The following is a 12974-nucleotide window of genomic DNA, read 5'->3' as shown; positions in this document are numbered from 1 at the left end:
TTTCTCAGGGGTGTTCTGTTACAGTCATATTACTTGCTTTTCAATTATTTTTTTAAAATATTTTTAAAAAATATTTTCTTTTAATATTAATACATTAAAATAATTTTAAAAAAATCAAAATCAAAAATAAAAAACCCAGCTGTCCCAAACGGACACTTGGACGATTTTCAATTTTTTTATTCTTTTTTTGTTATTTTTTTTCCACATCAGATTAACGGGCACAAGCCTTCCGCGGATAGTTGGCTAACAGCAACGACAATGATACGGTGGTTGCATCCGGGTTCAATGTTAAAATAATAATAATAAATAATAAAAAACCCTAAAAGGAATAAGTAAAACACGATTATATAAGATGCATGTCATTGTTGATTAGCATCAGTAAAACACTGTGATATAAGAAGCATTTCGCTATTTATTGGAATATTAAAATGATATTTTTATCATTCTTGAAAAAACTAGACAAGTTTGTGATTAGATTAAAATCATTTTTTATAAGATTTATTGAACATCAAAAAATTAATTAAGTATAAATTGATCTGAAATAATTTTATTATTATTAAAAGCAAAGAAATATGTCTTTTGTTCAGAGATTTTTTTATTTTTTAAAATTATGGACATAATAAAATTATTATGATATCCTTAAAAAAATAAAATAAACTTTCACAAAGAAGCTTCTTTTTTTGTTTTCCTTTTTCAAAGAGTAGAATTACATGTTGCCCTTTTTAAAAAAAATTAAGATTGGTTTTAAGGGCGTCTTATATTTTTATTATTAGTTACATAAATAAAAAACTTAAATATCTATACATCATTTATTATGTTTTGTATCAGGTTATCTGAATATGTTTCAAAATAAAATAAAAGAATAGTCTACACAAGCTTTACAAATAAGATAATTATTCAGTAAAATACATTCATTCAAGTTAAATTATTATTATTATTATTTTTACCATCTCATGATTAAATTGCCATCTCTATTTATTACCATCCCACCACGCATGCATTGACCAAACTGGAGTCGTGTCAATTGGTGGAACTAATATATATATTTCACAGTAAATTAATACTTGGGATGGATCTAATTTTTATCTTCTGATGATAAATTGAGCATTTTAAAATGTTTTTAAAAGCTGATGTTTGAATCCTCATAATTGAAGTTTCGAGCACAGTCCGCTGCCCGTCACGAGAACCCTCTCAATCCGCGATGGAGTAGTTTGGTGGAGCAACTGAGAAAATCAACTATTGACCGCCGTAATGAAATTACTTGTTGGACTGGGTGGTGTGCATGATAAAAGAGTGGTCTGGTCATCTAATTAACCCAGTTTTAGGCATGTTTACCAGTTATTTCCGAAGCATTTCGTTTCTTATATTTCCTGGCAAACATCAAAGTTGGAAAACATCCACTTTGAGTAAAATAAGGTGCAGTTCACATGGATTTGGTTAAGCTAAATTTTATATTTGGTCTTATTAGGTCATCATATACATGTCAATATCAACAGGTGCGTTCGAGCCTCACCTTACCTCAGCAATAAATGGAACTAGTCGCGGGAGATTCTTATCCATTCACTGTTTTTCACGGGTCAATTAGCTAGCTAGTGATTGATTTCCTTTGCGGATTACATGGGAGACTCAAGCCCACGAGCTTGGAAGCCAACCCATGACGGAGTAGCAAGACCGCTTCGACATGGCTGTATAAAAGGATTATTACAAATGAATTGACACAGTTACAATATATTTCATTGTAATACTGTATATATATAATACAATTACTATGACTGTTAAGGGAAGAGTTTAATGATCGAATATACAGTCATAAATAAGACTACAAGAATTAAGGTGCTATACATGAAAGTAAATCACTAATGAGCTGAGGTTATGGTGATTTCCTTATACTGTACATATCAGTCCATTTGCAGGGGGGCCTAGCTCTGGAAAGCCTACAGTGAAGAAGATTGAAGAGGGAAAACAAGCAGAACGCAATGGTATTCCAAGAATGCAGCTGCTAATTTTAGTCTTCTCATGATGTAAGGTATCTCAATCCAGTATAACTAATTTTCGGGGAATTATTCAGAATTAGGGTTTTAAAGTAGACGCATGTCACTTATAGTACAAGATGGAACTTGCAGCTCAAGACAGTGGAAATGCATGGCTCGGAATCTTACTGTCAGTGTATAAATTCTCAAATAAACTTTTTATGATATTTTTGACATGTCTAATCAGATAAATATATAAATCCAGTTATTGTGACGATTCTTGCTTCAGCAAGGACAATTTGTGACTCGGGGCCCTGATCAATATAAATAGGTGGACACCCAAAAAAAAACAAAAATTGGTGAGGACGGGGATATAGTTTGAGATTATATATAATCTGTAAGTATACAATAATGAAGATAAATTTGATATTGATGCTAACACTTCACTTAGCAACCTGAATTATTACAAAAAAAAAAAAAAAGATAAAAACAAGGGGGGAAGGAGCGATAGTAGCGAATCTTTCTCCAAGTTGACAAGAAAGATAGGAAGGGGATGCATTCTTAATGTTGACCAAATAATGCCAAAGTGATATAGATAAAAGGACGAGGGATAGTGTCAGATATCTTGATAATAATAATTTTTTATAGTATGTTTTATATGAAAATATATTAAAATAGTATTTTTTTTATTTTTTGAAATTTATTTTTGATACCTATATGCAATAACATTAAAAAATATGAAAAAATTAATTTAGAGCAAATTCTTTCTTCTTTAATTTTTCATTAAATAAAAGGGGGTTTGAGCCCATCATGAAGAAGACTCTACTAAAGAAATGTGCACTTCCTTGCCTTTCTTTCACCGGAGAGTATAATAATACAATAATGCTTGAACTCTATAAAATAAACAACCTAGAACAAAGCAAAGCACAAGCAATTCTCCCTTGTAAGCATCACAATCAGTTTCGTAAACAGGGAAACTGCAAGAGACATCAAAATCGAAAGAGACCTCTTTCTCATTAATAAGCAACATTCCACGCCCCACCACTACCCTCCATTATTAAGGGCCATATCCGTTGCTGATTACAATTTTAAATAAAATTAATGGGTTCATCATCAGATCCAAAGCCACCCGTCTAGCTATACAAGGCAACCATTACACCACTGCACGTGCAAGCCTCTCTCTTCCAATCATCCTTCTTTTCCAATTTTATAAACACGTTGTATGTACACTCAAGCTTCTTGTACTTAAAAACACCAATCAGGTAAAAGGCCTAGCAGTGAGAACGGTTCCTTGTAATTTTGCCAAGGGTACATCATTGTCAAGGCCAGTCAGCCAAATGAGCAACGTACCAGTCCTCTCTCTCTATCTCTCTCTCTTGTTTCCTCCCTTGGCCAGCCTTCCTCCTTGTTGTCCGATCTGCTCTTTGCTCAGTCGTGCTGGTGGCTTCATGAGCAAGAAATATCAGTTATGCTCTCACCAGTACAATACAGCCAACAATGTCAGCTCTCCGAGGGACAATATATCACAGCGTATCAGATCCCCAAGCGCATGTTTTCTCCCCGAGACAAAAATAATTGATTATAATACAACGGTAAACCACAAATTCACCGACTCCACCCCGATTTTATAATACTATTACACCCTCTGACAAATTACATGCAACCAAGTACTTTACCAGTAGAGTCTAGATTATACGCGATATGCTGGTGAGATATAGGCACCAGGATGTGAATTAGGTGTGGTTTTAAAATCGTTCATTATATATAATTGATATAAAAATTAATTTAAAAACACCTTTTAATGTTGATAATAATAATAATAATAATAATAAAGTCTACCAAATAATCACGGTATGCGTCTCTCAACCCAATACAATACAGTGTTTAGGGTATATCTTTCCGAGAAATTCCAAATGAGATTATTTGAATACAAAACAGGATCACAAGACTCGGAAAGAAACCCATTTGATCAGAGCCCTTTCCTACTTGTTTTCGTTACCTTTTATCAAATTGTCCCTACACCACACACTGTCAAATACACACACAACACGAAGACAGGCCCCTCCATATTATTCGAATGTACATGATTGCCAGAAGAAACCATCATGACCTGATATTCAAGAGAATATTCCTAAATTAAGCATGAAAGGAAGGAGGAAAAGTAACGATAAAAAAGCGTTCTCTGCAAAAGAGCAACCTAAAAGAAGAAAAAAAAAAACACCCATAAACAGCCAAGCCAGAAGCTCAAACAAAAAACACTTTTCTAATACATAAACAAAATAAAGACCATCAATGGAGAAATTTCCAATGCCTGCAAGTCCCTGCCATCATCTCCTTCCCATTAAATTAACAGCAACCAGTCCAAAAAATAACTGACAGAATTGCTACCGTACCCACACACCATTTAACTAGCTCAAATCTTTTGAAATTTTATTTCAGAACACCTCCTTTAGATAACTGTATGGCAACAGTACCGCTAGAGAATAGCATTAATTAATAGAGCTGCCTTCTTATATATATATTATAAAAATAAAGAGAGGTCTCCGAAAAAATAAAGAAAAGAAAAGAAAAAAGGAACTGTACGTTAGCAAACTAAATAACCTTCCTAGAATTGGCAAATTAAATAGTGGCATGCTAGATGCATGCTAATGCTACCCCTTGAACTCTATCAATTCTCTATTTTCCTCCGTGGCTTCAAACAGATCCACTGGTAGCGACCCTCTACTGGCAAATCCTTCACAACATCGTAGTTGTACCTGGAAATTTCGAATATAAGTTTGTTAGTTAGTTACACTTCCATCCTCCCCGTGCTAAAATACGCCAGGTATCCACACTTCTTATCCTATGCACACCAAATAAACAGGTAACTGCCACACTGTACAATACTACTACTTACTTCTCTGCAAATCTTTTCTGCTCCTCTCCCTCTGCCCCCGCGAAAAACGCATCGATCTCAGCCTGACTCGGCATTTTCACAGCCGGTGACTTTCTCCTGTGAGAATTCTCTTTCTTCTCCACGGCTGCCGGCGAGTACATCCCGTGAAACTCGCTTGAAGGAGTGGTTTCTCTACTGCAAAAGCAATTAGCGTGATTTAAATATTGGAGAGATGAAGAGTTTAAAAACGGTTTCGTTTTCTGAGACCATAAAGGAATATTAATTAATGAAGCGAGAGTGAGGAATTAAAAATTTGAACCTGAATTTCCTGTCATTGCACGTCGAGCTTTCCGTTTCGGAACTCTTCACCTGCAAATATAAATAAAATTCCTTAATTATTACTACTAATTAATGCTTATATATTTTTAATCTCTAAACACTAGAAACATCAATTTAAAGAATAAAGAAACACGATGTAACGACCACGAACAAAGAATACTTCACTAATTTGGAAAGAGAGGGGGTCTGAAATTAAATCTTGTTCTCTTCATTTTCCTTCGTTTTCTCAGTAAACAAACAGTAACAAACTGCAAAATCAAATCACATCACCGGTTTTGAAATCTTTGTTTGTGTTTGGCTAGAAAAATCTGCTTGGACTGAGAAAAACTTCAATCGCTTGATTTATAAGGCTTCTCCAAACCTAGAGTTTCTAGCTTTTCATTTGCTTTCTCACTAAACAAACTGCAAGACACTTAAATTCCAGGATAAAATTTTGAACGAATGGTTCAGTTTGTTTGGTGAGAAAACGAAGGATGATTTATGCAAACTGTGAAAAATCTAAACTAGCATGGAGACTTGAAAAGCATCTCAAAACCTTGTTTAGTTTCCTCTACTTTCTCTGCGAACAAACAGAAACAAAAATATAACCAAAATTTAGCTCATGTTCTAAGTTTTTGAATCGCAAATTCACCTCCAGATCTATAAACCTCAAGCTGTCCTTCACAACCTTGATGGATTCATTGCTGGAGCAGCAGGAAACCGGAGAGTTGCCACAGCTGGAACTGCCGGTTATAAAGCTATCAGAATTCGATGAAGCCGCCGAAGAAATCAAATTTTCCGGTGACATAGTGGTGCAAAGATGAGCTTGGAGCTTGAAATTAAACGAAGGTAAGCTAAACTCGTCAACATCAAATTTCATTTTCTTAGAGAAACTTGTGACTGAAGATTCTAGAATTCCAGTTCCAGCTATTCGCTTACTATTCCTCGCGCTATCTCCCATTCTTTCAATTTCTCGAATGTTTTTTTTTTCCTGTTTTACAATAATCTTGTGTTTTTGTGAGAGTTGGTTCTGGTTTTTGAAGAAGGGAGAGAGAGAATGGGGGGTGGAGATCAGGGTTAAAAAAGAAAGGTTCTGAAGAAGGAGAGCCGCTGATTTAATAGACGGATAAGATCTGCCTCTTTTAAGTTTTCCTTTTTACGTGGTCCTGATAATATAGACGGTGATCAGGAAACAAGATCGGGTTCCCGTTAGGGAGATCCGGCGGTTGAGAGATTCTTTTGTTGACCAATGGATCACCAACACGTCAAAATGCGTGCCTTTAGTGCTGGTTTTTGCATTTTTTTTATTTTTTTTTAATCATCATGCTGTATATTTTAATCATGTCCCTCGCACAGTCCTATACCCGCGGTCTTTCAATTTTAGAATAGGAGAATAAATAAAAAAAGAAAAAGAGTAGAGAAGATTTCCCATGATATTTTGGGAAATCTACGCTACTCTTTTTATTTCCCATGATACTGAGATTAACGCTCAGTAATTATTAACGTGTTGAGCTAATTTCTATGGTTAGAAGGCATTATTGTGTCACCGGCAGTTCATGGATAGTCACTGCGAAAGTGATGAAAAAAGCTTATACTACAGAGTCTCATATATAGGCAGGCATGCTCTTTATTTCTCATTTACTAATCTTGATAATTTTAGAGGATCAATAAAAAGATTAAGTCCCTTAACTGAGGGTGGTGGTGATGCCACTCGTCCCCTCTGTATATAGGTCACCTAATTCTTTATCGATAGAGCCACTAATTATTAAATACCGAGTGAGAAGCAAGCCTTAATTAATCTCGCGCAGTTAAACTGATTATCGAGTAACTATAATTAGTACTGCAACTGCATTTTCTTAAATGAATTTGGTGGTGAGTGAATGCCATCTGCTCAGTTATAGAGTAGCTAGCTAACCAGCCCCCCCACGAGCACTTAAATTAATCTCCTCAAGCTACTCGGTTGATCAATATTACCCTGCAGGTAGGTCTGCTATTTCTATTCTAATTGTTATATATATATATATAAAATACATGCTAACGCCATGTTATTTACTTTATTCTAATTGTTATATATATATATAAAAAAAAAATACATGCTAACGCCATGTTATTTACAGAACGAATATATAATTCCCGTCTAAATACGTACGTAAGAATGATGTGCAGAGAGGTTATATACATAGCTACTACGTACAAATGAACGGAGTGTCGGTTCAGCTGGTGGTTGGCTTCGCAAAAGCTTATCGGCATAGTGAAAAGCCATGAATGCCATGCCGATGCAGTGGAGAGACGACAGGATAAAAGGGATGGACCATGTCAGTATCTGAACACCGCGTATATTAATCCGACCCCCTTCAATAGTTGAGTGGCTCTTTTGTCTTGGTAGCCGGGTAATTCATATCATGATTTTTAAACAACAATTAATGGTTATTTTCGTTATCTTATAGAATCGGATGACTTGGAAAAAATAACGGCTGTAATCCTAGTACAAAACGGTGTTAACGTACGCTTGTTATGTTTAAAATAATTAATGTATCATTAACAACGTGATCACTTTCTAAATTATTAATCCCATATAATTCTTAAATCTCAGGTTTATGTTTTCTTGAATATATTTCAGATTCTTGATTGCTTTTATGGCTTTTAATTACTTGATCAGTGTTGTAATTAGTAAGATTATTATAAAAAAAGGTATTAAATTATTATAATTAATTTGTTAAAAATTAATGAGCGATGAATTCACGATTACTAGAGACGTGATCGACGTTATTGTATACGTGTAGCTAGCTAGAGTCCATACTATGTGATCTCTAACAGCAATCGAGCAATAATTTAAAATTAAACCATGATCGCTAAATCAAATATTGTATCGGAAAGGTGTAAAACAAGGGAAGTGATCATAGGTATTAATTATATATATATACCAGCCCGAAAGAGTTAAAGAAACATAATTAGTAGTCTTGATATGGCATTAATTTTTGCACGTGAAGGATTAGATCGATGGGGGGTTAATTCTGACTGTGCATTACTGTTCTAAAACAAGCAGATAAATTACTTTAATTCCATTTATAGAGCTGAAGCTTTCTGCTTTGCATTAAATGGAAGGGTTAAAATAGGAGGGTGAGTCCGTGATTATGGTTATCTACCTTGAATGACATTACCAATATTAATTATCTTAAGAACTTAACTGCGAGCATTTATTTCTGTGGTCGCATTATCAACTAGATCACAGTGAAATAAAACCATGAGTAAATTATCTTGCAGCTTTGAAGCTTCGTTCTTGTAATTCCTCGATGGTGTGTTTTGGGGCACTTGCAGCCTAGATAGGCATCTGGGGGGAATTTGATCGCTGTCTTCGTTTGTTAGCTCTTTTTGAGAAGAGATAAAATAAAATATGGACCTGCGCGCATTCCATCCCTTGGCTTTGGCATGCACGACTCAACTAACGCCTGCTTTATGAAAAAGACATATATCAAGCAGTCCAAGCCACGATTTATTGGATGCAATGCTTTTCTTGTCGAAGCCATGCACGTTTCAAAATCTGGAGAGCTGGAAAGAGAGCCGAAAAGGAAGATAATTTGGACCACGAAAATGCAAGTTTATTGGACAAAAAGGTCATATCATTTTCAAAAGCATCTCTGCTTTGTCTAAAGTAAAATTACAACTGCTATGAAGAGTTGTTTTGGGGTGAAACTCTGCTGGCTAACATGTTTCCTTTCGAGAAAAGTAGCCGAATAATCCACAAATCACTTTGTTTTCAAGCAGAAAAACTTTGTGGAAGAAAGTACCGGTCGGTGGGTAGCTTCCAAAATGGTACCTAAATTACATAGAAAAAAATTGAATGGAGCATATACATATTGAAGATTGTTTTTATATGGTCCTTTCAATGTTTTATTACTATCTAGCTCCGAGGGCTCACAAACAATTTGAAACACAAATTACCCTGAAATCATGATAATTTTATATATTTTTATTAGAAAATAATATAAATTTTATTTTAAAATTTTACTTGATAGTTTAAATTATCAATTTAAAATGATTTTTTGGCCTGATAATAAAATAATAATTAAATAATCATGAAACATTTTCATTTATTTAATAAAAAATTAAATATAAAATAATACATCTATCCTATCCAATCCAAGTTTGAAATCCAAATTTTTTATTTTTTTTTTACAATTTTGAATCCTAGCTACAGACACCTATGGGGGCTTATGGCTTTGGCCCCATTTAGACTGTCCCCTGCTTGATTGCTTTGTGATTGCAGACAAATTCAACTAATGTGTAATTTTTTCAACTCCAATATTTGATTGGCCCTCTGGCATTCCATTGGTGGATCTAGTCAGCAACCAATCAGAGGTCCTCGACAATAACGTGTAAAGTATGGTAGATGTATTTATGGATCAGATTGAAAAGGCGTGGAAAAACCCATAGCTCTAGACAATTAAATAAAGTTTAAATCTTGCAAAATTATTCTACAAGTCTACCAAGGATTCAACATTTTTAAGAATAACGTATAGCATGTGAGAAAAGAGGCTCGTGCAAGAACCAATAGATAAAGAATATTCCACGCAGGATTGAAGCCTTGAAAGGAGTAATTAAGCTAAATAAATTAACCAAATATTCAAGAAATGATCAAGTGAAAAGGAAATGATCATCTACTTTCTCTTCTTTTATCCCTAAATAAAAAAAAAAACTTTGATTTGGATGGATGAATTGATATTGCTTCTATTTTCCACCTCAAAAGTCTCCCTTGTTCATGTTATATTAATAGTATATATAGCCTTTTACATGCCATACGTTACAATCTTAGAGCTTGAAAAATCTAGTTTTTATTTACACTACTTAACATTCTTAAATTAATGTCTTAACTATATATTTGTACGAGAAAATTTATGTACAAATCGAGTATATGGTAGCTATTTATTCATAAGAGGATGTCAGTAAGGACATGTGAGTGAGATATAAAACTATATTTTATACGATATCTCTGTTAAATCCGTTATAAATTTACTTTTACATATAATTTCATCCATCCTTTGATTGATTGTCAAGGATAGAGCTATACTTTCAACTCAAATTCCGAACATACATAACAAAATCGCACACATGTTTTTGTCCCCGCAGAGTACGAGGATAATAAATAAATAATTATTTATTTCCATTTCCTTTGAAAAAATAAATTCAATTCTTTATTATCTTTACTTCCTTCTTCTTTAGCATTTGCGATTTATTTGACATGGTTCTTGAATTATAACTCTTGATTTTCAATTAAAAATTGAAAATTATTTCATAAATAAATTATGATAGAAATAAATTAAAATAACTCTGTTCGTTAAATTATTTTGGACTTGAACACCACATGTGCCCCCAAAAGTTTTTGGATAAGGTGGACAATGGTGGATGAGGCAAAAAAAAAAAACCCATATAGAGCTGCAGGTATCAGCCTCGAGACATAAAACTAGCTGGTCTGATGAATGTCACAGGCCTTCAGCTTCTGAACAAGGTCATTATCAAAAATAGAATTTCCTGGTAAAGTAGCTCTCGCAGCCTTGGATTCATGTGCTGCTTCATGGGCAAACGCCAAATGCTATACAATTGGCTCCCAAGTATGGTAACAGATCCACTGCACGTCTTGATACTGATTGGTAAATAATTGACATTGATGAGTTCTCAAAGTTGCTGACACATTGAAACTATCCTCAAATTTATTCATTGGCTAAAAGTGGATCGCCCACCTTTAGTTTCTTTTCTAATTAGAGAGCCCACTTTTTTAAAAAAATAAATAAAAATTGGACCCTTTTTTTTGCAGGCAAAAGTGAAATGGCCCTCTCATTTCTAAAGCATCTATACTTTCTCAGAGGTGTTTTCAAGTCAAAGCTTGCGGCCAACAATATCCTTCCATGCATTTGATCCTGGATAATTCACCAATAATTGATGAACAGACCTTTTGTTTCAAAATGTTGAAGCAGAATATAGTGCCATGTGAGTTTGGCTTCTTTTATTTGCCTTCTGACTTGCTAAATTCCACTATTTAACCAAGCTGGATGAACTACATGTATAACCATTTCTTACAAATTTGTGATCATGTTTCTGCATCCAATCAGTCGGCCAGAATTTTCACCTCGTCCTTGCCTGGAGATCAGATAGGATTGTGAAGTTACTTGAGATTCTTTCACCTGAACATTTGCAAGTTCCCTTACAAATCCCCAAAAGAGACCATCGATGCCTTTCATGAGGGTTGAGACTGGGGCAGCTACATGTCATGTAATGTATAATTTGTATTTATGTTGTTGATAGCTATGTTGTGTTGATTCAACAACACATTAAAAAAAAAAACATCTAGGTAGCGGATAAATGATAAGTAATTGGGATTAAGGGGTTTGCATTCTCTGTGGTCTTAGGTTCGAGTCCTTGGTTGCTCATATGATGGCCATTGGAGACTTACATGATCTTTAACTTCAGGACCTGTGGGATTAATCGTGGTGCGCGCAAGTTGGCCCGGACACCCACATTAATCTAAAAGAAAAAACAACACAATAAAAAAATTATATATACAAGTGACTATATATATAATTTTAAATTTAGAGAAGGAAACAATTGGAAAAAGAAAACTCCAACATGTCAAACATAAAAATCTCATAAAAATATTTATAATTTTAGATTTAATTATTTAATTAGATTCAAATTTTATCATATGATTCTAAAATATTAGTTTTATTAGAAAGTCAATTTATTCTCATTAACTCATGTATATAAGACTTTAAAATTAGATTTAAAAGATGTTAGTTTTGTTATTTTAATTAATTTTTAATTTTAATTACTTTCTTAGCTTTAATTCAAAAGTGTTCAGTCTTACCTTTTCTTCACTCTTTATTCTTCTACCTCCTAATCCACAACCGTGCAACAAACTTTTTTATTATTATTACTAAAGAATCATCTCTCTTCATGCGTGTGTGCCCACCTTGCTATCTTCATCTTCCTCCTCCAGTCAAAATCTTTAAGAAAGCTCCTATGTCTAATTTCTTTTCTTTATGACTCTCTTCTCCTGCTTCTTGTACAAACAATACCATTAGAGTTCAAGTTTCAAACCATGGACAATAGGCCATCGCTTGATGTACTTCTCCCTATTTTCTAGTTCGGTTATTTTTATGAACAAGCATTGCAAGGTTTGTACACTATTTTTTTTCTTACCTTTCGTTTTTATAAATCTCTGTTTAGTCTGTTTAATTTTAAATCTGATATGGATCAATATTATTCGTTTTTTTAAATAAAAAATACCGTTTATTTTATTTTGAGTTGCATTGTTATGAAAATCAAAATCAATCAATGAGATGCCAACCATAACAGAGTCTTATTTTTTTCAATTTCTTGGAACTGTGCTACTCTCCTAATTTTTTATAAAAAAAAAAACATACTGGAACATAACTTAGCTTGAGATGCCAACCATAACAGAGTGTTATTTTTTTAAATTTCTTGGAACTGTGCTACTCTTCTATTTTTTTTTTAAAAAAACATACTGGAACATAACTTAGCTATAGAAATTATAGGGGCAAAAGGTACGTACATAGCAGAAGTAGCAATAACATTGCCAGATTTACTGGAACATACTGGTGGTTGAATAATGGTGATTGATCTACCTAAATGATTCATCGCCAAATTTACTTGAATATACTGGTGGTTGAATAATGGTGATTGATAACAGAAGTAGCAATAACATTGTCAGATTTATTTTTTTTAGATTAACGTGGATGTTCGGGTCAGCTTGCGTGCACCACGACTAATCCCACGGGCCCTGAAGTTAACGATCA

At 33.9% G+C, this 12974-nt stretch overlaps 1 protein-coding gene across 1 annotated transcript; it reads right to left on the bottom strand.

The window, feature by feature from the left end:
* Positions 1 to 4373: 4373 nt before the first annotated feature.
* On the bottom strand, positions 4374 to 6258 carry ICK5 (Cyclin-dependent kinase inhibitor family protein). Its single transcript, XM_011001925.1, has 4 exons — positions 5816 to 6258; positions 5165 to 5214; positions 4867 to 5040; positions 4374 to 4726 (listed from the first exon to the last, which is right to left on the bottom strand). The coding sequence occupies exons 1-4, from the start codon at positions 6122 to 6124 to the stop codon at positions 4639 to 4641; spliced, it is 621 nt and encodes a 206-aa protein (XP_011000227.1). The 5' UTR covers positions 6125 to 6258; the 3' UTR covers positions 4374 to 4638.
* Between the last annotated feature and the right edge of the window lie 6716 nt (positions 6259 to 12974).

The sequence above is a fragment of the Populus euphratica genome, unplaced genomic scaffold (assembly GCF_000495115.2).
Source record: "Populus euphratica unplaced genomic scaffold, PopEup_1.0 scaffold3.1, whole genome shotgun sequence".
Lineage (NCBI taxonomy): Eukaryota > Viridiplantae > Streptophyta > Magnoliopsida > Malpighiales > Salicaceae > Populus > Populus euphratica.
The sequence above is the reverse complement of the archived record's forward strand: the minus strand, read 5'-3'. Positions and strand labels throughout refer to the sequence as shown.

Excerpts from the sequence above, each read along its gene's own strand:
- ICK5 (XM_011001925.1), bottom strand. The coding sequence starts at position 6,124 with ATGGGAGATAGCGCGAGGAATAGTAAGCGAATAGCTGGAACTGGAATT. Across the intron at positions 5,215-5,815 it reads TGAGGTTTATAGATCTGGAG|GTGAAGAGTTCCGAAACGGA; the intron begins GTGAATTTGCGA and ends TTATATTTGCAG. Across the intron at positions 4,727-4,866 it reads CAGAAAAGATTTGCAGAGAA|GTACAACTACGATGTTGTGA; the intron begins GTAAGTAGTAGT and ends CGAAATTTCCAG.